This window comes from Mesoplodon mirus (assembly GCF_964341445.2).
Source record: "Mesoplodon mirus genome assembly, chromosome: 5".
Lineage (NCBI taxonomy): Eukaryota > Metazoa > Chordata > Mammalia > Artiodactyla > Ziphiidae > Mesoplodon > Mesoplodon mirus.
In genome coordinates, this window is record NC_138980.1 from 179,378,539 (window position 1) to 179,405,444 (window position 26,906).

Here is a 26,906-nt window from a genome sequence, read left to right on the forward strand (position 1 = left end):
AAACATCAATAGGTTTGATTTATCCTGGTTATAAAATATATTTGGAGACATATTCTCATTCACATATATCTAAAAATAACCTTAAGCTGGGACAAAGTGAGAGAGTGGCATGGATATATATACACTACCAAATGTAAAACAGATAGCTAGTGGGAAGCAGCTGCATAGCTCCGGGAGATCAGCTCGGTGCTTTGTGACCACCTAGAGGGGTGGGATAGGGAGGGTGGGAGGGAGACACAAGAGGGACGGGATATGGGGATATATGTACAGGTATAGCTGATTCACTTTGTTATACAGCAGAAACTAACACAACATTGTAAAGCAATTATACTCCCATAAAGATGTTAAAAAAATTAAATAAATAAAAATAAAAATATCCTTAGCAGAAATGCACAGGATGTATACGAAGAATGTCACACGGCTCTACTGAGAGATAGAAGAGAATATTTAGCACTATGAAATATTAATATGGGTGGGAAAGGGATTTCAGGGCTGTCTGAACTCCTAGCGTGAAGAATTGTCCACACAGAAGGGTAACAAGACAACCGAACTTTTACCAGTAATTTTATTAATCTCCTTAATTATTATAACTAACACAATAACAAATTGTCATACTTTGCTAGTTACAGTTTTTAGCAAAGGGAAGACAGGCAGACAAGATAGAACAAGATTTCATCCTGTCAATCATCCACCCAGCGCATGGTAGTGAAGTAGCAACCATGCATCAAATCCCCATTTAATCCAAACTTTTGGTCACTCAGATAAAAAAGAAGCACCGACAGAAGTAAAAATCACAGTGAGCATCTCTAGCTCTCAGACAAGCATCTTTCTGGCCAGGTACACCTTCCAGAGCCCAAGGGCCCAAATCAGTCAAGACTTGCTCAGATTTTTGAGTTTTCTGGAGGAGATCCTAAATATTTATTGTTTTATGGTTTCAAGTAATTATTCAGTCAGAAAAAGGGCCAAAGTCTATTTGATCATAAACACAGTTTCTATATGAAGCCTCATGGGGAGGGAGCCCCTGGTTGGGAAGGTGAGCCAGGAGAAGGGGGGAGGGAGCCGATGGGGTGTCCAGGGGCCCCGGGGTGCAGGGGGCAGGAGGGCCTGCTCCCTACCCAAAGGTGGCAGTCGGTCGGAGAACATACAGGACACAACGTCAGGCGTGTCCCGGAGGCCTCTGCCACCCAGCATCGTTAGCGATCACAAGTGAACACGGACTCTCTCCACTTACACCTTGCTCGGTTCCCACCCCTGCAAATGCGGGAGCAGTAGAGGTAGCGCTGTCCCAGGTGAGGAGGGGTCTGTACCATGTGTTCATTGGATTTTCACAGAGGGGGCAAGAGACTCAGTAGGTAGCCTTCCAGTGGGGAGATTTCTTTTACCTATCTGGCAATAAGTAGTACATTTTAGTACTGTCATTCATCTCCGTGGAGGTTTTCAGTGCATCTAAAATAAGAAATTCTGCTTCAAATTATAGTTTTGCAATATTGAGAGGTACTTAAAAAGAAAAAGTGCCTTTAAAAAATGCTAATTCTACCTAGAAGGAGGAAGAAAAATCATCCCAAGCCAGAGACTCCTAATGGCTCATGGCGAGTGACCCGAGATGGGAAGGCCGCCCCACAGCACCTTCGTGCTCCCAGCTGAGGGCTTCCAGGAAGTAAGTCCCTTTCATGGGGGACACAGCAGCTTGCTCCTTAGGAATGCCTCCAGTGCCCTGTCCTGCCAGTGAAGTCACCTGGTGGTCCGGGCTGGAACAAGGGCCAGAGGCCTTTTGCACCGGCCTCTGCTGGGCCTCTCCTCTCTCTACGCCCAGCTTCTCTGCCTGCCCAGCACCCAACAGTGAGAGGCTGTGGTGGGTACTCTGTGGGGACCCGGGCCTCTCGGACCTAGGGGGATGAGAGGGACATGAAGACAGAACACGCCTCCATAGGCGGAGGGGACAACATCACCTTTGACCTTAAACCCATTGCTGTAGGAAGTTGTGCAAGGGCTAGAGAATGTTTTGGTCCAAAGAGGCAAAGAAATGAGAGGAGGGTCAAGCTGCATTTACAGAGCTCCAGATCCGTGACCTGGTATGCAGCGTCATACTTCCACCTGCCATTTCAGTTTGATTAGACTGCTATCAGGTAGCTTACACATTTGCTACTGTTATTAGATAGTTTATCATTTACACAATCCTAGAGCACATCTTGAAAAAGGTGAAGGAACAGAAAAATTACAGAGACTTAAATCCATTTATATCATCCTGAGAGAAACATGATCAAAAAGCTTCCAGTTGAAGGTAACCCTACTGACAACGAACTTAAAACAAAAATGGAATCATAATTTTTCTGAATTTTGGATAGTCTTCAAATTTCTCAAGGTACCACCTGAAATAAGACAAAAAAATACATCAAAAAAAAGTTAATTTTCTCACTGAAACAGTTAACAGTTGCTAATAAAACTATTTCTCATCATAAAGGGATACTGAGCTTTTTAAAAGTAGTAACAAAAATTCTGGCATCTCAGACACATAGCTTGACTTTGTCTGTATCATGAATAAACATATCAGACTGTACAGCACGATTCACGAAGATGTGACTCATATAATTCACCTCTATATTGGCAGGGAAAATTACAGGCATGTGATAAACACGCAGATCAGGATACTGGGGTGCTATCTTTGCAGATCCTGGGAAGCAGGCTGACTGGGGGAGGGGAGAGGAACCACGTAGGTGTATCCTGAATATCTCTTAGTTACCCCGAGAGTTTTCTCCAGTTCCCAGAAGAGAACTACTGCTCCAGACCCAGGGTCTGTGGCAGGGGCACGCAGCTACATGCCAGGTGACTCTCAAACAAACCTAGGAACACGTGACATGCGTTGTTCATAATTCGGCCCTGCACTCAAACAGGTATTTTCAGCTTTGATATAAATTAAATCAACAAAGGCACACTCATTTGTTGTGGGGTACTAGCCCGTTGGGAAGGGTGGCAGCTAGGTGGGTGGAGAAAAAGATTAAAAATAATTTGACACAATGGAGAAACAGGCAGAAAAAGCCTTTCCATAAGTACAAAAGAGTGCTAAACAGACTAAAAACAATGATGGAAAATAATTAGCTATTGTAGAGAACAAACGTATGGATACCAAGGGGGGAAAATGGTGGGGGCGTGGGGGTGGGATGAATTGGGAGGTTTGGATTGACATATACACACTAATATGTGTAAAATGGGTAACTAATAAGAACCTGCTGGATAAAAAAATAAATAAAATAAAATTCAAAAAAAAATTAGCTCATTTGTTAAGACGGCAGAAACATGAAAACAACCACCTGAAAGTGAGTCAACAAACTCCTGTCAATTTTAGATCAACTCAACACTGTCATCCACAAATACAGAATTACAACCTAGCGGATACCATGGTGGTCTCATGCGCTGTTCTGTATTCCCCAAAAGCACATGATGAGAAGCACCCACAGAAGCCGGTCACTGGACCTCAGATCAAGCAGCACCTCCTCTGACATGAGGGCACAGTAACAATGGACTTTTCCAGATCAGTGATGTGTGTGGAGACAAGAAGGGCTACGGGCAGCAGAGGTGCCAAGAATGTGTACAGTCCACATATTTACTCACGTCAGCCTGTGCTACGGTCTGAATGCGACCCCCGCCAAAGTCATGTGAAGGACCTAACGCCCGAGGCAACGATAGCATTAGGAGGTGAGGCCTTTGGGAGGTCACGAGGTCATGAGGGTGCAGCCTCAAGGATGGAATTAGTGCCTTGATTAAAGAGGCCCCCCGGCTCCTTCTGTCCTTGAGGTTACAGCGAGAAAGCAACCCAGAAAGGGGCCTTTCCCAGAACTGCCAGTACTGGCACCCAGAGCTCCAATTTCCAACCTCCAGAACTCTGAGAAATAATCGTTGGTTGTTTATAAGGCCCTGGGTTACGGCATGTTTCTGACAGCAGCCTGAACAGAGGAAGACAGCCCGCTCGGGATCCGGGACACGGACCAGCAGCCAGTTCCTAAGAGCCTCCCATGGGGCAGCTTTGTGGACGGCACGCTAGGAGCGCAGGAGGCGAGCCCCTGTCCTGAAACTGCCCAGGGACCTGGGACACCGGCCTCAGATGGGCAAGAGTGAAGGCGGCAGCCCAAAGACAGCAAGGACAGGACAGGAGCTCCTGCCCACGCCCTCGGGACGGCTCCAGGCGCTGTGCAGCCACCCAGGAGACTTCTCATTTGTTTGAACACTGAGACCACAAACCCACCTCAAGAAAACATACTTTAAAGGGCTTCCCCAGTGGTCCAGTGGTTAGGACTCTGTGCTTCCACTGCAGGGGGCATGGGTTTGATCCCTGGTCAGGGAACTAATAAGATCCCACATGCCACGCGGCCAAAAAGAAAAAAGTACTTTAAGTATGTGTGTAAGTATAGATACTTTTAAAAGCACAAGCAGCATATTTCTATTACTTTTCTCATTCATGTTTCTACCCCTAGAATCAAAGCTTATGTGACACTGACCAGGGCTGGATACCAATTTTTTGTCTTGATTTTATTACTGTGGAGACTGAACCAACATCTCATTTCCTTTCTGTTGAATGCAAAATAAACCCTAACCGTTTGTGTGTTTCGGGCTCAGAAAGAGCTTTGTGTTTGTGAACACAGGGACGGGTCACTGACAGTTGAGTAAACACTTTCCAAGCATTCACAAATCACGGTTATGCACTCAAGTGTCATGAAATAGGCTGTGACAAGATGGCAGCATGTCATATTCGTGTGGGTCTTTTTAAAAAAAACATTGTGTCGGGCTTCCCTGGTGGCGCAGTGGTTGAGAGTCCGCCTGCCGATGCAGGGGACACGGGTTCGTGCCCCGATCCCGGAAGATCCCACATGCCGCGGAGCGGCTGGGCCCGCGAGCCATGGCCGCGGAGCCTGTGTGTCCGGAGCCTGTGCTCCGCAACGGGAGAGGCCACAGCAGTGAGAGGCCCGCGTACAGCAAAAAAAAAAAAAAAAAAAAAAAAAAAAAAAAAAAACATTGTGTCATCAACCAGTGTCTTGAAGACACATTGAGTTCATTTTTAAAAATGACATTAAAGTTAACAAATAGATAAGCATGCAATAATTTATTTCAACAGAGTCTGCCCTCAAAGACTGTGCTTGAGGCCGGCCCGAACCTCCAGTGCCCGGGTGTGAACGAGCACACGCCTGAGTTCATTCTCACATGGGCAGCCACACCCTGGCCCCATCCAACAAGCATGGCTGCTGGAGGCTGGCAGGGAAGAAAACGGTGAGAAAACGTGCCCCCCTTAACCATTCCTTGAAATTTGGCTCTCAAACCTGAATATCTGTTAGCTACTCGGAACAGGTGACCCTAAGTTTCTGATCTACAGATCTAATTATCAATATAACAATCATTTATGGATTTAAATACTTCATGTCTACCTGTTACAGAGAGAAGCTCCTTGTAATAAAATATGGCTTTAGGAACATTGTCAGTAAGTCAAATAGTGCAAGGACTAGTCCCAGGGATTGTTTCCTTTTGGAAGCAATTTATCTGATTGTTTCATTAGTTGGGTTGACTGGATTTAAAAAAAAAAAAAAAAAAAAAGATAGGCTTTATTTTGTCCTCAGCTTGTAAATCTAACATTTCTGAACATACTTCCACTAAACCGAATTAATTGTTCAGCAATTAAAATTGCTTTCACAATGACATCAATTTAAACAGCAAATGAATGAAAAAGAGCCCTTTCAACCCGTGAATCTGCAAAGAACACCTCTGGGTTTTCTTTACAGAGACTTTCATTTGGAAAATAGGATTATTTTCTATTTCTGTCTGTGTCACACTGTAGCCCTGAGAGGGATTTTCCTGTGCCCTGTTTTCATCTGAGAAAACGTCTTTACGATTGACCTAGTGTGTGCTTGTTCAGTCTTCCTCTGTTCCACTTTCTTAAAATGTCAGGATTATCTCTTTTGCTTTTATTATTAGAAACCAACCAATATTCACTTTTTAATATCTAATATAACAAATGGACAGGAATAGCATCTCCCCCATGGCCATGAGAAGGTGGTCTTAGGCCCCTGCACTGGGCTGTATGGGGTAGGTGCTGGTGCTGAGGTGGGGGAGGAGGGGGAGGGGGAGGGGAAGAAGGAGGGGAAGGAGAGGGGGAGGGGAGAAGAAAGGGGGAGGGGAAGGGAAGGGGAGGGAAGAAGAGGGGAGAGAGGAAGGGGAGAAGAAAGGGGGAGGGGAGGGAAGGGTGGGGAGGGGAGAGGAAGGGGAGAAGAAAGGGGGAGGGGAGGGAAGGGTGGGGAGGGGAGAGGAAGGGGAGAAGAAGGGGGAGGGGAGGGAAGGGTGGGGAGGGGAGAGGAAGGGGAGAAGAAAGGGGGAGGGGAGGGAAGGGGGAGGAGGGGGAGGGAGAGAGGGAAGGGGAGGGAAGGAGAGGGGAGGGGGAGGGGAGAAGAAAGGGGGAGGGGAGGGGAGGGGAGGGAAGAACAGGGGAGAGAGGAAGGGGAGAAGAAAGGGGGAGGGGGAGAGAGATGGGGACAGGAAGGGGAGGGGGAGGGGAAGGAAGAGGAAGAGGAGAGGAAGGTGGAGGAGGGGGAGGGAGGGAAGGAGGGGAGGGGAAGGGAGGTGGGGGTGGGGGTGGGGAAGATAGCTGGCAGTTGTTCTCACTGCTGTTACATGAACCTAGTTTTGCTTTATTCGTTTTCTAGGACGTTGTTAGATACTTTTATTCTAAAGTGACAATAACATATTATTTCAGCCAGGCCTGCTCTGGCTCTGAGAAAAGTGTTTCATAGGCATGAGATCTGGGGAAATCATCTAGCAGAGGAGAAAACTGAGGCCCTCAGACTCACTGCCTTTGCTTACGGCCCCATGGACTGTAAATCATGGAAGGGCTGGGGTGTTGGTTCCTCAGGGCTGCTATAACAAAGAGCCACAAACCCAGGGCTTGAAACCACAGCATTTATGCCTGGCGGCCAGAAGCCCGCAGTCCGGGTGTGGTAGGGCCACTGCTCCCTCCCAGGCTCCGGGAGCCGCAGGCCAGCGGCCATGGCTCAAGGGCCCAGCCGCTCCGCGGCATGTGGGATCTTCCCGGACCGGGGCACGAACCCGCGTCCCCTGCATCGGCAGGTGGACTCCCAACCACTGCGCCACCGGGGAAGCCCGGGAGGGGCTTTCTGAAACAGGAGGGAAAGAGGCGGGGCACAACCTTTGAAAGAATGACACAGCCCGAGGACATGACATAACTGATTAGAACCAAATGGAGCCAAGATGGCGGTCAAGTCGACTTTTTCCACTAGACCTCGAGCCTCAGTGTCAGCAAGCTCACGTTAGCACGCAGAATGACACACCCACAGGCGCCATGACAGTTCCCAGACAGGCCATAAGGATCCAAAAGTGGGCGGTGGCCCAATTCCCGGAAATCCCCGCCCCTTCCTGCAACAGCTGGAACACTCCTCCCCCTCATTAGCCTATGAAATGACCCGCTCCCCTACCCTGGTGCCTCTCTCACTTTCTGACTTGGCCCACACTCTGTCTGTGGAGTGTGTTTCTCTCTGAATAAATGCACTTCTTACCTATCACTTTGTCTCTCACTGAATTCATTCTGCGATGAGACATCAAGAATCTGAGCTTCATGGAAGTCCTGAAACCCAGGGTGTGACCTCATTTGGAAGACTGTGGGTTTGGGCCGGGTTCGAGTCCTGGCCACGTGGGTCCAAGTCCTAATCTGGGTTTCGGCCGGGTTTGAGTCCCGGCCACGTGGGTTCAAGTCCTAATCTGGGTTTGGGCCGGGTTCGAGTCCCGGCCACGTGGGTTCAAGTCCTAATCTGGGTTTCGGCCGGGTTCGAGTCCCGGCACATGGGTTTCAGTCCCAGTATGAGGTGTACGGTTTCACTTCCAGCCTTTCCCAGCTTCCGGCAGCCTCCGGGGTTCCTTGGTTTGTGGCTGCCCTCCGGGGTTCCTTGGTTTGTGGCTGCGTCACTGCCACGTTCTTGGCCTTCAGCTTCCCTCTGTGTCTGTCTGCACGCAGCCGTCGCTTCTTTTGCGTGCATGTCTGTGTCCAAGCGTCTCCTCTTCATAAGGACACCAGTCCTACTGGACTAGGGCCTGACTCCAGGGTGACCTCACCTGAACTAAGCCCGTCTACACAGACCCTGTTCCTGGGGTTAGGACTCAATCCAACCCTAGACGGCAAATCATTCCTGAACGTTTGTGCGTTTGTGCGTTTGTGCCACTTCTGACGCTGTAACCCCTTTCCTGAGCCCTCGTTGGTACAGGCTTCCTTCCCACCCCGGTCTTCACAGCAGCTCCGCGATATACACGGGTCCTGGCTTTGTGGCCCTGCTCCCCTCACTGGCAGGAGGGAAGATCACCAGCTCACCAGCGCAGGGCGCCCTTCAAAGAACAGAGGTGCTGCTCTCAGGATCTCAACAACTCTCACGCTTTTGCTGTAATGTCTTCAACTATTAGCTAAACAGGTATTTTTAGCTCTTCCTCATTACCTCCAATAATAATCCTCTGTGTCTTTAAATACATGGTGAGCCTGGGAAATAAACCCAGGACTTCGGACTCTAAGAAGTCTGTGTTTCCCACTGCACCGTGACATCATCTATTCTTCTGCTGGCCTTCCAGCTCTGTCCTGTTCCCCAAAGAGATGGCAAAGTCCGTGAAGCAGGACAATGATATACACTTTTTTTTTCGGTACACGGGCCTCTCACTGTTGTGGCCTCTCCCGTTGTGGAGCACAGGCTCCGGACGCGCAGGCTCAGTGGCCATGGCTCACGGGCCCAGCCTCTCCACGGCATGTGGGATCTTCCCGGACCGGGGCATGAAGCCATGTCCCCTGCATCGGCAGGCGGACTCTCAACCACTGCGCCACCAGGGAAGCCCGATATACATTTTTTGATGCCTCTGTGTCAGCAGCCCTGGAGATTAGGATGGAATGTTTCTGAGTGAATGAAGCCAGGGAAACAGAGCAGCGTCCTCTCAAGCTCAGAGGACACGAGCTGTCCATGTGGGCGTTGGGGAACCAGCCACGCCAAACTTCCAGCATTGCTGCGGCATCAGGGGACTGTCCCAATGCTCAGATGGTCTGCGAGCTCTCCAGTCTCAGTGACACGTGACTTCCACCCTGTCTGAACCTGAGCCTCAGTTTCCCCACCTGTTAGATGGGGAAGATGCCCTTCAAGCTCACTTCAGCTTTAACATACTTTGTTTTCTATGTTGTTGGTCAAGTGGATCACAGACCCTTTTGGGGATCTGATAAAGGCCTCACACTCTGGAAAGCAATGTGACTTCGGGGTGCGGTATCCCAGGAGTCCATCAGGGACCCTGCACAGTGGGATGCCCTTGTGGGAAGGGGCTCTGCTAGGGCCAGATGCTGATGCTGCCCGGTCAGCGTCCCCTGTTGTCATTGGCGAGTCCATGTCAGACCCTGAATCCCCCTGCCTGACATTCAACTTGACCACCGAGTCCAGCAGCAGACATTCAAAGAGGCTCAGAGCAGGGTGGTGCAAATGATGTGGCTGACGCATACCTGACGATTACAGCTGGGCTATTCTTCAGACATTTGCGTGGTTCCATGCTCGTTTAGCTAAAGCCTGGTTTAAACTGGGATTTGGCAAATTGGTATGGACGTTTCAAAAATCTAACGTGCAAATTGCTCTACCAAGGTCGGAGGACAAATTAGAAATAAAAGTGTTTTCAAACGTACTGGTGATGCTGCTGAGCTCTGGTGAACAGGACACAGAAGGTGAACAGAGCAAAAGCCCAGCCTTGGATGGACCAGCTGGCGAGGGCGTAGCCACACCACTCGACGACCTCTCCAAAGTAGTTGGCTGCAGTGATGTATTCAAACAAGCCCCCTAGAAGAAAACAGAGACCCAGCAGTGCGTTTACTATGAAACAGTGCCTAATGAAATCCTGACTTAAGAGATACCAGTGGATACTTCCTCGGAGAACGTACAAAGCAACTCTGGGGAAATACAACCTTTACAGAATTTTCATCCATGAGACACATCTAACATGACCGGTTTTACTGTTTCATATCACAACTTCTGGTAGTAAGTACATGCCTGTATCAATACCTATCTGTTTGTCTGACTCTAAAATGCTACGGTTTTAACACACTTCAATATATCACCTCACTGGTTAATGAATCAAGCTGACAAAACTTAAACAAGGATGGGGAACACAGGCTGACAGTTCATGAACCAACTTGATAAAATGGACCTATAGGGACCCCTAGACAAAGAGCTGAAGAAAATAAGAATTTTCAAGGACAGACTCATTCATTCACTCCTCAAATCTTCACAGATTCATCAAGTCTACATGACAGGCCAGACCTTTCTCAAAGCACGTAGGGTGCTGTGTGGACCAGACCCCTCCCCCAACATCTGGGCCATTACACCCCAGGGTGTGGGGGGGGGGAACCCAAGGGGCAGGGCAGGGCGCGGGGGCCTGGGAGTCATCGGGCCGGAGGGCAGAGCTGCACACTCCAGGGGTAACCCCAGGGCCACAGTTTAAGTCATCTGAGCTTTACAGGGTTTTTTGGTCATTTGTTCTGCTGTTATTCCTGTATGGCTTCCAGGAAGAGAAGCTGAAAGATTCCAAACTAAGTGCTGCTGTGTACTTCTCACTCTCACTCTAGTTTTAGTTTTACCTACTGATTTTTAAAGAAAATTTTCAGAAGCTCTATGGTTTTCCAGTTTGTATCTATGTTGTCCTTTTTAGAGTATATTGCTCCTTTGCTCATAATTTCAATCCCTTTTTAATTTTTTTAATATTTAAGTATTCACTTCACAACTTGTGTCTGTGAGTTCTAAGATCTGAGATCGCTCACGTTCGTGAAGCTCTTGTTCATGGTGCCCTACTCCTCATGGGCTCTGCAACTTCTGACTGTGGCCCTTATTCTGTGGTGTGTGGTCTGCTGGGCTCTCGGAGGCCTGAGTTGAAGGCAGGTTCCTTGGGGATCTGGGCTTGCGTTGGCCACAGGCATGAGCGCACCACCCCCAGGAATACATGGATCCTAATTCACAGCTGGACGTTTTTCAGACCAGGCACGTGGCACGAATTTGGGCCACAAAACCAGCAGGAGGGTCAGCTAGTGGTCGCAGATTAAAACAAGATGCACTCTGGACTCTAGCACTCAGATTTTGCCCTCTGATGATCACTTGCTTTCTTGGTACCACACTGATGCATTTAAATTTTTCACCCAACATTTTAAATTGTTTTCGGAGGGAGGGTCAATCAAGGTATCGATTCTATTCTGTGGCTAGAAAGGAAGTACTGGGCACCCCTTGTAGACCACAGATTCCTACGGATCTCTCTTTCCAAACACAGATATAACTAGAGCTTCCTTTCTGCTTAATAAGCGTTCGCTTAGAATTGCTTCTTCTATCATTTTAACAAAACAGTAATCAGCCACTGTTAGGAACAATAACGGTGACTCACACTGAAAACCTGCAGCTAAAAACTACTGCACTTTAGTTACGCGATCTGGCAAAACTAAAACAGCAAAGCATCATTCAATAAAATTTTAGAATAAGTTCCCCATTTTCGGTACATACCCCTTGGTATTTTATATCCAGTCTCCCCTGGTTTCCTGAGGTTCCTTAGGACATGATCTGAATGGAGGTTTATCAGCATGCCTAACAACCACAAGACAAAACCTGAAGAAAATAAGATATAAAGAAAATAAAAGATTCAAGAGTATTATGGTTAATAGACTACAAAGTTTACAAACCCAAGCCTGAATGAAGGGTATTATTGCCCTTCACATTATCATTATTGGTATAACATATTAGCCATGACTGATAGCAAAAATCATTGTATATAATAAATATTGTGCTTTATTTAGAAAGATGACTTATAAGCACTGCTCTAGGCCTGCTAGATAGGGCTTTGCTTTTCTAATAATACTATTAAATTATCTAATCTACTTAAGATAGCTTGACCTGATGGCCACAATCTCTGTTTTTAGGATGACTGGTATGATTAGAAATTGGACTTATGACTAAGGCACAAGGCTCTTTTCTAGGAAGAGGTATGACCATTGTCAGTGGGTCAGCCCACAAAGTTTATTTGTCCTCTCAAACACTGTCTGAAGCACGACGCCCCCTCTGGCCCCTCTGTTTGGCAGAAGAGGAGACCGGAAATCCCAGTGCGTGCTTTACCATGATTGGCTGCATTCAGGCCCCTTCAGGGGGCGGTTCTGAGGAGCTAATCTCTGGTCCTCTTCTCTTCTTTCCCTATAACCTCATTTGAACAATTTAACGCACATCCATGGCCTCCCCCACCCCTGATTTCCTGCTCATTCATCAGTTGGTGTTCCTGGGTCTGTTCGTCCACCTCATCTCCCAACTAAATCTTCAACTGCCAGCTGTCCAGCTCTGAGTAGATATTCCACAGCATCTGAACATTTTCTCTCCAATTCTTCAAGGCCTTCAGAGGTTTCTCATCACTTAAAGGAGACTTATCAGTATCATACCAATTAATTCCAACAAGAAAAGGCAAAATGTCAAAACAGTGTTTGATAAAAGGAATAACTTCATTTCATAAAAAGAGTTAATTTGAGGGCTTCCCTGGTGGCACGGTGGTTGAGAGTCCGCCTGCCGATGCAGGGGACACGGGTTCGTGACCCGGTCTGGGAGGATCCCACATGCCGCGGAGCGGCTGGGCCCGTGAGCCATGGCCGCTGAGCCTGCGTGTCCGGAGCCTGTGCTCCGCAATAGGAGAGGCCACAACAGTGAGAGGCCCGCGTACCACAAAAAAAAAAAAAAAAAAAAAGAGTTAATTTGATTATTCTGAGATATTTAAAAAATGTGAAAGGCAGATGGTGCTTAATGGTGGTATTCAATTCAATTTCAAAGAAACGTACACTTGGAGTAACATTATTAGTTATTCATCAGTTACCCCAGTGGCATTAAATAGTTTTCCACAGTTAGAACAGGGACATACAAATCATGTTCAGGTCTACAGTAAGACTTTCAAGATTTCTTCCTATTGATTTCACTAGGCAGCTTCCTTTCTAAACAGTTTGTACCAAATTGTCTAATACGCTTTGTAAGTCACTTATTGGATCCATCAATTTATGGCTGACTCGCTTCCTTCTTTGAATTTCACTATGTCACTTCTAGGTGATTTGGCCCCCCATTTGATGTTCCAGAAAGCATCACGTTCTCAAAATTCCATGCTTCCTTTACTTGTCTTTTAAGAGACAAGCCCCCTCTATTGCCTAGGTTCGTAGGAAAACGAATATTTGTGCTTATCTGAACTAAACATTTAATTCCATGCTTAGGGATCTTAAAATCTTTGTATAAATTCTTTTAGCTTAACCACTCTTACTTCTCCGGGAAACTTTTTGTTCAGACTTTATTACTATTGATGCTTGCTTAACCTTTTCATAATAACTATTGTAAGTATAATTAATTATGTGATTTCTAAAATTATTCATGTAATTACAAAGGCTATAAACTTTATGAAATGAATATACTATCAAAAAAGTAACCCAGTTTGTTTCTCAGTTGGCATATTTCCTCATTTTCAATTAGTTCTGTTCAATCATAGAGAAGTCAAGAAGTCTGTATACCATTTATTGATGTCTTAAATTTTAGACCAATTTCAAAGGCACCTGCAGGTAACATGGTCTATCTACAGAGCTCCTTTAAATGGCATTGAAATTCACAGACCAAAGGATTCTTTTGTTTTGTTGTTCATCAAAAGTTCAAACCATTCATCATAAAAACGATTCCCATGAGAATCTCAAATAAACATTTAAAACCTTTATCTTTTCGTTTAGAAAACAATCCCCTTTCTCTGTCCCTCATTGCCTTTTGTGGGCCAGTGTGATGATCTGGTTTAAACCACCACTCCGCTGTTACTGGATTTAGATCTGGGGCCAGCTGCTTAACCATATAACCTTTCTTTCTCCTGTGAAAAGGACCTAACTTTTGCCCTTTTCGGAACCTCGGAGAGGGAGAAGCATGGGTACAGCTCCTGGCAGATGGCCAAGCCTGTCCTGTCTCCTGAGAGTCGTGGCAGAAGAAAATCAGACCGTCAGGGAGCAGCTACATCAAGATGATATCTGGGGGCAGGGTGCGAACAAAACCATTTAGTCCGGTGTTTCACGGAGGCACAGACTTGTGGAGCTAGAAAAGGCTCTTGAAAATGTTCGCATCCGTCCCCCCTTTGATAGATGAGGAAGCAGATCCCTTGTCGTCACAGTTCTCAGGTTTGATGAGGACTCTGCTCTGGGAGCACAATTTTAATGCACAGAAAAAAATATGACCGAGAAATGTGAAACCGCTTCGTCGACAACAAAGTACTACGCAAATGTTCGTTTTCTCTAGTATGACAAATTCATACACATGGAGAAAAAGCCAGATGAAACGTCAGGTCACTTTATGTACTTTAGGGTGAAGGGCTCTGGGGCCGTTTGAGAATTTGATGGACCAACTGCAGATTCTTAGCATGCTACCTTGGGGGTAAGCTATACCTGAATGCGCTAGAATGTCTAAACGTTGGGAGGGTAAACATATAGAAGAAGACAGGAGCTCCCAAATCATGTAGTTTTAACCTCCTTGCAAATATTTTTGATGGCTAATGTTCTATCATTTTTGTTCAGAACTTGTAAGGTTATAATTAGAACTTGAAAATGTACAGTACATTCATTGACCAAAATAAAAGAAAATTCAAAAACCTCACAAACCTCCAAGTTTAAAGTCAGTATAACCATAAAAGTCAAATTACCTTGTTGGAAGATGACCCAGTCTGACTTTCTCTTGCTTTCCAGAAGAAACCGTAGGAGGTTTAACGACTGTCTTAGATTACACAGTCAGTCAGTGCCCAAATGAACACACTCTCCATCCACTGCTCACTCTGCTGGAGCCGGCTGCTATTTTTAGGCTCGCCTTAAGAACTGGTATTGGGCTTCCCTGGTGGCGCAGTGGTTGAGAGTCCGCCTGCCGATGCAGGGGACGCGGGTTCGTGCCCCGGTCCGGGAGGGTCCCATATGCCGCGGAGCGGCTGGGCCCGTGAGCCATGGCCGCTGAGCCTGCGCGTCCGGAGCCTGTGCTCCGCGGCGGGAGAGGCCACGACAGTGAGAGGCCCGCGTACCGCAAAAAAAAAAAAAAAAAAAAAAAAAAAGAACAGGTATTTGTGCTTTCAGTGCTTGAGTGGGCAAGGGTGACAGGCACCTGCATCATCTCCGGCTACTGATGCGGCGCTGGGACAGCCTGACCCTCCCTCCCGCCAGTGCTCGGCCCCCTGCTAGGTCACGGACCTACGCAGACTCTCTGTTCTCTCAAGAACTGTGCGTTTTCTAACTGGACACTACTGGAAGGTGAGCACCGAAGTTATGATTAGGAGGATGCAGTGCATCACTAAGGACACTCACCTGTTAGAAATCGGGGGTCAGTGAGCCAGTTGTCAGCATATACCGCATACTGGCTCAAGTATCTGCTCTGCAAGTAGCCATTATAGGTGCAGAATATGAATGCCAGTATAAAGGTGTACAATGGCATGGGCTTTCCTCCTCGGATCAGAAATGGGAAAATCAAGGCCCTTCGGAAAAAAGAAAAATTTTATGTATATATGTATACTTTTTTTTTTAGAGCAACAACGATAAAGAATCTAATTTCTGCAATTCTACTTTAAGTGTCTTGGGTTTTTAATCCTGCTTTTTGTACCAAAGTCATTCTTAGTAATACTTGCCCAGAGTACTACATCTGTTAAAAGCAGCATTTCTAGTTAAAGAATTAACCGTGTTTCAATAATGGACACCACTGTGCACAAACTCAGGATTCCAACTGTACAGAATGTGAAACAGACACACCGAATGAGAGAGGCTGAAGGCTTTGACAGGCTCTCAAAATTCCCACCATCCTAAAACCAGTAACTTGTTCTAGTCTGAGCACTACGAGTTGGGGACCACCATCACGTTGTCCACCACCATCACAATGGCTCTCATTCCCTGAGTACCCATCACAGCCAGGCCTCCCAGCTACCTGCACAGGAGACAGTGTTACGCACAGTTGACAGAGGACAAGATTAAGACTCAGAGTGGTTAAGTAATCTGCTCAAGGCCACAGGGCTAGAGAGTGGCTGAGTTTCAGTGTACACCTGGGCAATTTGACTATCATGTTCTTAGGTTATGGGAGCAGCCCCGTTTCCACAGTCAGCGTAGGGGATTCTCTAGCCATGGGAAAGTAGAAAGGGGACAGTATGGTGGGAAAGTTAGGAAAAAACTCCTCGGGGAGTTATGGTCTCAAGGAAATTTCCAGGAGGCAAATTGCAGGACTGAACTGAGAAAGCGTTAGAATTCCAAGTTTGGAGAAACACGGAAAAAAAAGGAGAGAGAGCAGGATATAAGACTTGTGGGAGACGCAGGGGTTGGACTTGGTTTAGAAAGATGCCTGTGAACATGTAGAATGCTCCGTTCCTGAAAGACTGGGACTGTTGTCCTGAACAGCACATGCTGAGTTCAACACAGGCTAATAGAAACGCAGGGTCAGAGAGTGGAGGGAAAAACAGTAAGCTTGGAATAGGAAAACCAGGTACCAAAAAATGGTGGGAGGCAAACTTCTAGGCTAGCTGTCACAAATTTCTAGGTTATAGATGTATGAAGTGTTGAAGAAGCAGGTCTGAGGAAACATTCTGCAAAGGTGGTAGACGTTTCTGTACAGCAAACTTTTGACGGATTTCTCCAATCCGGTTTCAAGTTCAGGGCTGAATTCTGAACTGGCAAACGTTGGCCGGCACACTGTAAAGGTGAAACCCAAACCTCTCTTTTGTTTTGCCTTCACAAATGTTCCTCATCTGTCACTCATGTTCTATGCCTGTGATATCAACGTGAGTCTGGATCAGGTGTCAGCAAACACAGCCCCTGGGACAAATCCTGTCCATCACCTGTTTTTTACAGTCTGTGAGCTAAGAATGCTTTTTACGTCTTTAAATATTGGGGATAGGGGAATCAAAAGAATATTTCATGACGCATGAAAATTATATGAAATTCAAATCTCAGTGTCCATAAATGAAGCAGTACTGGAACATGACCATGGTCCTCTGTTTACACGTTGCCTGCGCAGAGCTCAGGAGCTGTGACAGAACCTGTACGTGGCCATCTTATCACTTTGCACTGCTGCTTGGTGTGCTCGCTGCCCAGCACCGTGATGCAGTGACCTGAGTACCAAGCACAGCACTGGGCTGTGTATGACCAGTGCATACCCATCCTGTCAGAACAAGAAAAGTTGATGGCCTCTTCGTGCTTTGAAGGTACAGTGGAGTGTGGGCTATTTTGTTACTGCATCCGATGGCAAAGCATTCTTTGGGATGCAATGCCACTATAGCTGTGCCAGGAGACTATAACAGAGATCCCCACTACCAGGCTGAGCCGTCACCACAGTGTCCCCAACTCCCAGGAAAGCAACGATCAAAAAAATCAGAGAATTTAAAACAGCACTCCATGACAGAATTTCTTTACAAAAGAAATGAAGATGAGGCTACGGACCCACAGGCAGCTACCAAGCAGTTCATTTTGTTAGCCAAGCAAGGAGAACCATATGCCAATGGTGAGGCAATTAATTGCAGCAGCCAAAGAAACATGTCCAGGGAATATAAACTTGTTGTACATTATTATTAGCCTTTTGGGGAGAACAGCGCTTGAGGAGTTAGGACACCAGGAGCGACGTCTACAGTTAAAAAGCGAGGCAGAAGATGCAGCATGTGAGCATCCTTGGCTCTTGTTGTGTCCACGGACCTGGATGCTATTGCTCAGCTGTTTATTCTAGGGCTCAGTGCCGAAGCTGGAGTGACTGCAGGCTCAGGCTCTCTAAACAGTCTGCGTGGAACAACTAAAGGTGAGGATACTTCCAAAGAGGCTGAGGAAACACTAGTTCAGGACAGCCTAAAGTGGAATCAGCTAGGATGTTATTACTCATGGTGGCAAAAATGTGTGGGACACACAGATAAATTACAAATTTACAAAGCTTGTGAAAATGTAAGGTGTTTAAAGCTATGCCATCAGGTACTCGGCAAAACAAACAAAATCTATTGTGTGTGACTGAATCAGTAGTGTCAACAATGCATGTGACATTCCCTCCATGGACCTGACCACTATTTTGAGCTCAAGACAAATTTTCTCATTGAGAATAATTGCTCTCAACCACTACTATTGAGTTGTTTTCTTTTTACTAAATTTATTTATTTATTTATTTTTGGCTGCGTTGGGTCTTTGTTGCCGCGCGTGGTCTTCTCCTTGCGGTGGCTTCTCTTGCTGCGGAGCACGGGCTCTAGGTGTGCGCGCTTCAGTAGTTGTGGCTCGCGGGCTCTACAGCGCAGGCTCAGTAGTTGTGGCGCAGGGGCTTAGCTGCTCCGTGGCATGTGCGATCTTCCCGGACCAGGGCTCGAACCCGTGTCCCCTGCATTGGCAGGCAGATTCTTAACCACTGTGCCACCGGGGAAGCCCAGTATTACTGAGTTTTAAAGGGTTTGGAAATTAGCTTTTGCTGCAGGCTCGATTCACCTGCTTAGTGAATCCACCTCAAACTGTAGGACAAAAATCACTTAGTGCAAAATTTACACTGTGTTAGTTATTTCAATGACAACTGACACTGTTTGAATCACAAGTCATGTCAGACTGCTCTATATATTAATACTTTCCATGCTGTTAAAATTAAAAGCAGCAGCAAGGTCTACTTTCTCACATCAATGTGCAGTGGACAGACACACTTTCTAAGCCCAGACTAATTCTACCAGTGCTTCTCAAACCTTGGTTTCCATACTTCAAAATCCACTTAGCTGTGTAATCGAGGAGCTGCCACCTGATATTCAATCGGAAGATATTAATCTACAATGTCATGACCCACTAAAAGGCAGATATCAAGAGAGAAGAATGCAATAGAATTTCATGGGACTTCCTTGGTGGCTCAGTGGTTAAGAATCCGCCTGCTAATGCAGGGGACATGGGTTCAAGCCCTGGTCCGGGAAGATCCCACATGCCGTGGAGCAACTAAGCTCATGCGCCACAACTACTGAGCCTGTGCTCTAGAGTCTGCGAGCCACAACTACTGAGCCTGCGTGCCACAACTACTGAAGTCCACATGCCTAGAGCCTGTGCTCCACAACAAGAGAAGCCACCGCAACGAGAAGCCCGTGCACCGCACCAAAGAGTAGCCCCCGCTCGCCGCAACTAGAGAAAGCCCGCACGCAGCAACGAAGACCCAATGCAGCCATAAATAAATAAATACATTTATAAAATAAAGTTTAAAAATATTTCACACAAGGCTTTCAAGCGAGGGTTGTGTTAAATTAAAATCATAAACTTGTGGACTGATATATTTGGCAGGACATACCTGCGTGAAAGGACATTTTCAAAGATAAAATGTCATCGCGGTAAGAGGTAGACACTTACAAGAGATTATGATAAGAAGGTGCCCTAACCCTGATGTCCAATTAAGTTAAATGTTATTCCTCAACAACAAAAAAAGAACCCCATTCTTCTCATTACACCTGTATTACCAAAATTGCGCTAAGGTATCATATTTCAAATTTTGTCAATACAACTTTTGTGAAATCTTGTTTTCTCTTTTGTTATAAATTCCTACACCATCTACCTTATTTTGTCCTTTGGCCCAGAAAGCTTAACATATGCACTATCTGGCCCTTTCCCAAAAAGTTCACAGCCCTTGGTCTAGATTAAAACAGGAGATCTCACCTAGAGCCATCACTTTGATTTTCTTAGAAAACACTCCTGCCTGTGGCCCCGGCATTTGGACTTCGGGCAGCCACTGCGTCCCGGGGCTCACTGTGGCTTGGTGGCTGGCAGGGACTGCGTACCTGTGTCCTGTTACCTGACCAGGCAGGAGAGGTGCACTGACTTCTGCTCCTATGCGTGCCCTGGGGGGAACTTGGGGAAGACAGTCATAAAGGACCTGGGGAGAGGATTTACCTCTTTGGTCTCACGTGAATGTCAGTAAAGGGGCAAGGACTGGAAACAGGGCCTTATAAAGGCTGACACGGGCCTCTTCTGTTGCTCTCTGCTCTCTGCCCTTGGAGGGGACAGCAGTGACCCTGATGCCCCCAGGCCTGGCCATAAAACCATCGAAGTCAGAACAAGCTATGCTGAGCAATGCCACCTATGCCTGCAGACCTCTAGGACTGCCTCTGAGGACATGCCGGCCAGGGTCTTCAGGGGCCAGATGTCCAAATGCAACATGCCTTCCAGAGGGGAGGGCTCCCTCTTGGCATCTTTTCGATTATTTTTCTCTTTTTGGGTTATTCCCTTTAGCTTTACATCTTTTCCTTGGAAATCCATGCATCTGTTGTCAGCAGTGTTTTCCTTTGACTTGGGCCAATTAGGAACCAGAATGGGACCAAGGAGTGGTGGCTTCTGGGCATGGCTTTCATCTGAGTCTTCATCCAGACTTTGGAGGGGCAAGAGCAGCTCAAGGATTGCCGTGGACCCCAGCCGTTTACCATGGTGAAGGATCCAGGCTCAGACAGTAAGGAAGGCAGGTACACCTGCTGGATGGAAACAGCACCAGTCACATGCCAGGGTCTGGGACCCAGCCACCCTGGTTACAATAGACAATCGTCTTCAAAAGCTCTTCTCAGACATTGCCTCACCCTCACAGTCACCTGTGGGAAATGAATACCACCCCTCTTTAAAATAACGGTATTAAGTCAGAGGTTGAAAATTCCTTAAAATAGAAATAATCTTTTGAGAAACTATGAAGCACTTGGACTTAAAAGTATTTTATTTAGGTACTGGGTTATAAAGCCATTTCCTCTTCTGGATACACAGTAGCCAGGTCCCAAGGAGCTAGGAAGGAATTCTGTTTCCTGTATCATCAGCAGATGTGGGATTGAATTTGACACTTTGTTCCTCATTATGTTACAGTTTCCTTATTTTATTTTCTTTCTGTTCCATGTAAAGAAAGAACATGTACTTTCCATCAAATTGTTTTTATTACCCAGGGAAACTTACAGAAGTTTGTGTTTGTAGGACAATCAGGAATGCAGGGAATGTTTGATGACTGGATGAACCAAAAGCCCTGAGATGCCGGAAACTCCGTGGGGCTTTGATGCTCAGGGCAGTCTGCCACCTGTTTACGTTTTGGGTGAGTTTCCATGCTTAGAAAGCATAAAAGTGCTTCTTGTAGTTCCTGATAAAAATGTTCCCAATAATTCCTAATCCTATACCACATTTTTTTTATACTTTCAGAACTGTTACTATTTACCCTCTTTAACAGATCAGGACCCAGAGGCTCAGAGGAATATGGTGCCCTGGGTGACGGGGAGAGACAGTTGGCTAGGAAGGGGGCAGGCTCCGAGGCAACGTCCCAGGTGTGCCACCCAACACAGCGCAAGGTGGTGGCGAGAAACAGGACCAGGCAGGGCTGGCTCTGTCTATCCACTCTGCGGCACATTGGTCTTTAGAAGTCATCTTCAGCAGGTATTTCTACTAGGCCAGTATAATACTTATGTTAAGGGACAAAAGTGGGATATAAGGTTTTATGCGTGTTTATACGTGTTATCTTCACTGCTTAGAAAAAAAAAGTAATCAAAAACTTATTAAAGACAGTGAAGGAGATATGCCAAAATATCGTCAGTGTTATCTCTGGGTGATGGAACTATAGGTGGTTTTTATTTTCTTCCTTCAATTCCTCCACGTTTTCTAAGTTTTCTACAGGAGCACGCACCTCAGTTGTAGGTTCTTTTGCATGCAATACGCACACATGTACTTTAAGTCCTGGAACCTAATGCATTCAGAACAGACCTGATGAGTGAGAGGGAGAAATCTGATTTCTTGGGCTGAAGACTTGCAGTTGCTTATTGGCAAAGGCTCAGAGAGAATCAGGCAAAATTAATAAAGCAAACCACAAATTTTTCCTTAAATTTTTTCCTGAATTTTAAGGAAACAAGAAAGTGTCCTATTAGCACTCATGAAGGAAAATGGATGACAGAAAAGATCAAAGTCCCCAGAGCTAGCCCACATTTCTACTCACTGCAAAGTAGTGCCCAGAGACCCAAGCTTCTCATCCTCCCAAGCAGCTCTCACGTGCCTTCTTGAACCACTCAAGCCAGTAGGGTTAATGCCTACACGAAACCCAAGTAACTGGCAAATAACCACTGCACCCATCTGCTGGAAAGACTCAAGCGAAAGCATTCCTTTCAAAGGTCAACATGCCAGCAACCATGTGGAATGACAATTCTTTAATCGTTGAAAGTTAAGATTTCAAGTTTTGGGCTCCCAGACACAAGCTCCATGACTGCTTAATTTGCATAGTGAAGTATAAGAATTCTCTCTTAAAATGTTTTCCCAATTTCAATAACAGCACTGCAGTTTTCTTGCAACGAGAAATAACGCAATCATTCAGCAAATGATTTGACTCTGGAAATGGAAGCAGTTGGACATCATCTCCTAGGACAGCCTATAGTGTCGCCCACCCAAGTTTGGGAACACTAAGTAACCGACTTGGTGATCTGGCAGTAATTTGGGTAATGGTAGATTTAACCATTTTTAAATGTTTACAACTGAGAGTGGTTGTTGATTTTAATATCTGACTGTCTTACTTTTTTCTCCACAATTTGACATCATTGAAATCTACAGCACTTCCTAGATTTGGATCAGTTCCCTTTGCTTTTTTTCCTTCTGTAAAAGATTCTTTCCCGGTAGTGATTAAACTGCAGTAAAGCTACATACTTACACTTTGCCCTTTCAAGGCAAGGTGACAGACACAATGAATACTTTACTTTCTGTTATTCTACACTTTGACATAAAAGTTTTCCTTTTCTCAAATTATTTGAATCCACAAGGCAAGGGCCAAGGATTTGGTGTGCCCTTCACCCCCTCCAGTCCTCTGCTGTGTTTTAGTGTTATACATGCTTTATGACACAGTTAAAAGAGAGGCTGGGCCAGGCTCTCCCCAGACCATCAACAGGCCCCAGCAGGAGGAACGACGAGCCTGAAGTAGGTGAGGTGCTTTGAGGCATTGCAATCAAGGATGACAACAGAATCAAGATCCCACAAGGTCACAGATCTGGTTGAGCGCAGACCTTGGGGTGGGTGTTTGAAAGTCTGCATACTTGGCAGGGGGTGTTTGGCACCCTTCCTCTGGGGCCTCAGGGTGACTGGGGCCCCAGTGGTAAAAAAAACAGCTCAGCACTCAAGTGGGACTTTGGTTTGTAACTACTGCTAAACAGATGAGCTGGTAAGAAATATAATCAGTGACTCACTCACTCACTGCTGAATGGAAAGGGAAAATCTGTGACACAGGTACCCTGGGTTCGGGTCATATTGAATCTCCGCATGGCTGGACAGAAAGCAGCAGAACACAAGGTGAGACGGGGTTGAGGGAGCCACACCTGGGCTTCTGACAAATGCAGAGCAGCTCTGAGTTGACTTGAGAACAGGCAACTGCCCATTTCCGGCATACACTTGCCTCAGGTGAGCAGGCAAGAGGTCGGACACGCCCCCCCCCAACAAAACCAAGGGCGGTGTGAGAAGATGCGGTGGTGCCCTTGGGAACTCAGAAGCCCGTGACCAACAGGAGGTGACCTCAGTGCAGACAGGATGCAAAGGCCGCCGGCCGCTGGCGGGACAACCATGTGGTTTGCCATAGATTAAAAAAACCTTCCTACGGGGACTTCCCTGGTGGTCCAGCGGTTAAGACTCCATGCTTCCACTGCAGGGGGCATGGGTTCGATCCCTGGTCAGGGAACTAAGATCCCACATGTCACACAGTGCGGCCAAAAAATTAAAAAAAAAAAAAAGTTACTACAAACATCCTTCACCATCCCTGGGGAGCTGGTCAGGGCCCTGGTGTGTTCTGTCCCACAGCTGTCCCCTCCTGCCCTCCTAGGCAGGCCTTCCCTCCCATCCCTGGCTCTCGTGCCCCAAAGATCCTGTTGATTCTCCAGTCTGTCCTGTATTCATTGACTCAAGAGAACATCTCAACTCTGCACGCCCAACGGTGAGTAGAATGCCAAATACATCCAACAATCCGTAGTCAGTGTGTGCCGAACGAAGAGCTAAAAACACACAGGCAAACACCCCTTCCCACAGACCACGGGAAGCCTCCTTCTGGCTTCAGTCCTCAAGAGGCTCAAGCTCCCCTAGGGCGGGGCCCCGCCTCCCTCCTGTGTCAGCCCACGTCTTAGCACAGGGCCTCGGCACACGTCTGCCAAGTTCTGGAAGTTGCTGCCCACTCGGTCTCGTGTCTCCCAAGCATGTCCCATGGTTTGTGTTTCTCCCGCCACTAGCCTGACTCAGGCTTGGATTCACCTGTCTCCCTTCTTACTGTCTTGTCTGGTCTACAGAGCCCTGACAAATGACGGGCTGAGGAAACAGCTTCTGGGTCAAGGAGTTCAGTGGTTTGGAACAAGCGCTCAATGTGGTTTGCACTTCCGTTCTCGTCCAAGTGCTCACCGACTTAGGTCAAATGACCGTTTAATAAATTAGTTGCTTGGGTAGAATGGAAGATGTTTATCTTTTCTATTTGGAAAAACTTAAAGGCCCCCAAACCACATGGGCTATGTGTTTAGTAACATGAACGACTTGGGGAAAGAAAAATAGCCCAGCAGTTTAAAAAACTACACGTGACCCGGCAAATCCTTCGGAGCAGAGTTTTTGAAGCCACTGGTCTAGAGACCGAGGAGGCGGGCAGGGTGTTAGTCCCGGCGATCGCTCATCCAACAACCTTGGCTAAAACACCTGAACTCTGTGGCTCCGTGGCCTCATCTGTATGAAAGGATCTATTCCAGTTCTATCTGTAGAAGTGACTTCGGCCCTCCGGGAGGCTGCACCCAGTCTCCCACTAGAGTGAGCCCCGATGCAATTACACATGACACCTTACGTCAAAAAGCTGCAACTCCAGGCTGTCAGACAAAGCTCCCTTCACATCTTTCCAATGCCTTCAATGTCTTCAGATTTTTTTCTTGGCACCTGAAGCTGGCTGCAGCGTGCACAAATGTCACGCAGAGTGTGTACGCGGATATGCCCATTTGCATGGTGATATAAAGTGGTGTTATTTGTCACCATTGAGCATTCAGATTTCCCAGAACCTCACAAGCACTTTATAGAGTTGCCTTTAGTATTTAATACACATGCCAATCCCACTGGTGGGTAGCTGGTACCATAGCTATGCTAATTTAATTGATGGGGCAATCTGCTGCAGAGCAGCTTAATAACTTACCTCACCAGTCACCAGTGATGCGGTTGAGATAACGCCTAGCAGTCTGACTCCAGAGCTTGCTTTTAGTTGTGCCAAAAACAGACAGACACAGGTTCTGGCATATTTATGGAGAAATGTACGTAGTCATGAGAATTCTATTGATATGCAAATTGCGGTAATGCTCAATCACATTACAGAACCTCCATGAGTCTGGTAACAACTTTGCTTACTAGAATTCTCTAGGAGTGTCAGAAACAGGGCACCCAGAAAGCCTTGTGGAACACTGACTCTGCCCACTTCCAGTGCCTGCTTAAAAGCAGATGGGGACACAGCTGTGCCAGGGACTCAAGAGAGGCTTAGAGACACCCACACCTCCTTCCTGTCCCACTTTATGAAGTGGGCATAGTGGGGTGGGACCCACGATCACAGAGGTCAAGTAACCTGTCCAAGTTCACAGAGCAGGTGAGCCCAGGTCTTTCGCATGCAGGGAACACCCTTTTTAACTTGGCAACCTTTTGAAGTCTGAATACACATTTTCAAATTCTGATTTTAAACTTTTGTCCAGCCATTTGGTTTAGCGGTGTAAAAGCCAAAACCTAAGAGCTGGAGAAAGTCCCAACTTATTACGAGACCTGAACAGTTCAGACACAGCCATTGAGCATTCTTCACAAAAACGAAACACTTGGAAGTCAATGTAAAGACCTTATGTGTGTTTAAGGTTATTTCTTGGAAAGCCACTTCCACAGGTGCGGGGGCCCTTGCGTAATGTGGAGGTGAAAGTCTCTGAACGTGCTCCATTCAAGCCCATACAGTCCGTGCATTGTAAAGGGGAAGTCACAAGGAGTTTGAGGAAACCAGGCTCCCAAGCTGCAGGTGACCATTTGGCTGGGGGAAGAGAGCTCCTCCACCCACAGCAAAGAGCCCAAAGTGGAACTAGAAAAGTAGACAGAGGATGCTGGGAGAGGGAGGAGAAGCGCAAGGAGAGGGCGCCAGGCCCTGCTGCACAGGCGGAGGGAGCCAGCCTGGGGTGGAAGGGAGGGGACAGGGCACCAGAGGTGGCAGGGAGAAGGGGGCGCACCAGGGGTGGCAGGGAGAGTGCAGCGCATCAGGGGTGGCAGGGAGAGGGCAGCGCATCAGGGGTGGCAGGGAGAGGCGCGGGGCCGCCCGCCCTCACCTTTGCGCGTAGTGGACGAGGAACATGGTCAGGAGGATGCAGTTGGGCCAGCGATTGAGGCGCTCGGCGGGCGCGCACGCTAGAAGCGGCACCGCCAGAGAGGGCAGCTCCTGCACCGCCCAAGCGGCCCGCGCCGGCAGCCGAAATGCGGAGCGCGGCGACGCGTAGCGCCCGTAGGGCGAGCCCACCAGCTTCAGCAGCACGTAGCACAGGAAGCCCAGGGCGCACTCCAGGTAGGCGAGCGCGTCCAGCAGGAACCGCTCGGCCAGCTCCATTGTGGGGGACGGCAGGCGTGCTCCATGGCCCGGCAGCCGCGACGCGCCACATATAGGGCGGCGGCGGGGGCGGCGGGAGGCGCGGTTACCTGAGGTCGGGGCCCGCTGTCAAAATCCGGGGCCGGGACCCACGCCGCCCTGGCGGCCAGGAAGCAGTGGGTACGCTGACCCCGCCTGTTCCACCAGTCCAAGGGGCGCGCCGCGGACTGGGCGGGAGGCGGGTCTGCCACTCGCCCCGCCCACAAGCTAGAGCCCTGCCCACTCCGGGCCCGCTTCGCCCCCCGTCGCCTTGGTGCGCACGCGTGACCT

General features: G+C 47.4%; 1 protein-coding gene across 1 annotated transcript; it reads right to left on the reverse strand.

Moving 5' to 3' along the window:
* Positions 1-983: 983 nt before the first annotated feature.
* Positions 984-26,784, reverse strand: SRD5A1 (steroid 5 alpha-reductase 1). Its single transcript, XM_082621031.1, has 5 exons — positions 26,323-26,784; positions 15,371-15,537; positions 11,544-11,645; positions 9,689-9,839; positions 984-2,369 (listed from the first exon to the last, which is right to left on the reverse strand). Exons 1-5 carry the CDS (start codon positions 26,595-26,597, stop codon positions 2,303-2,305), a joined length of 762 nt encoding a protein of 253 aa, XP_082477157.1. The 5' UTR covers positions 26,598-26,784; the 3' UTR covers positions 984-2,302.
* Between the last annotated feature and the right edge of the window lie 122 nt (positions 26,785-26,906).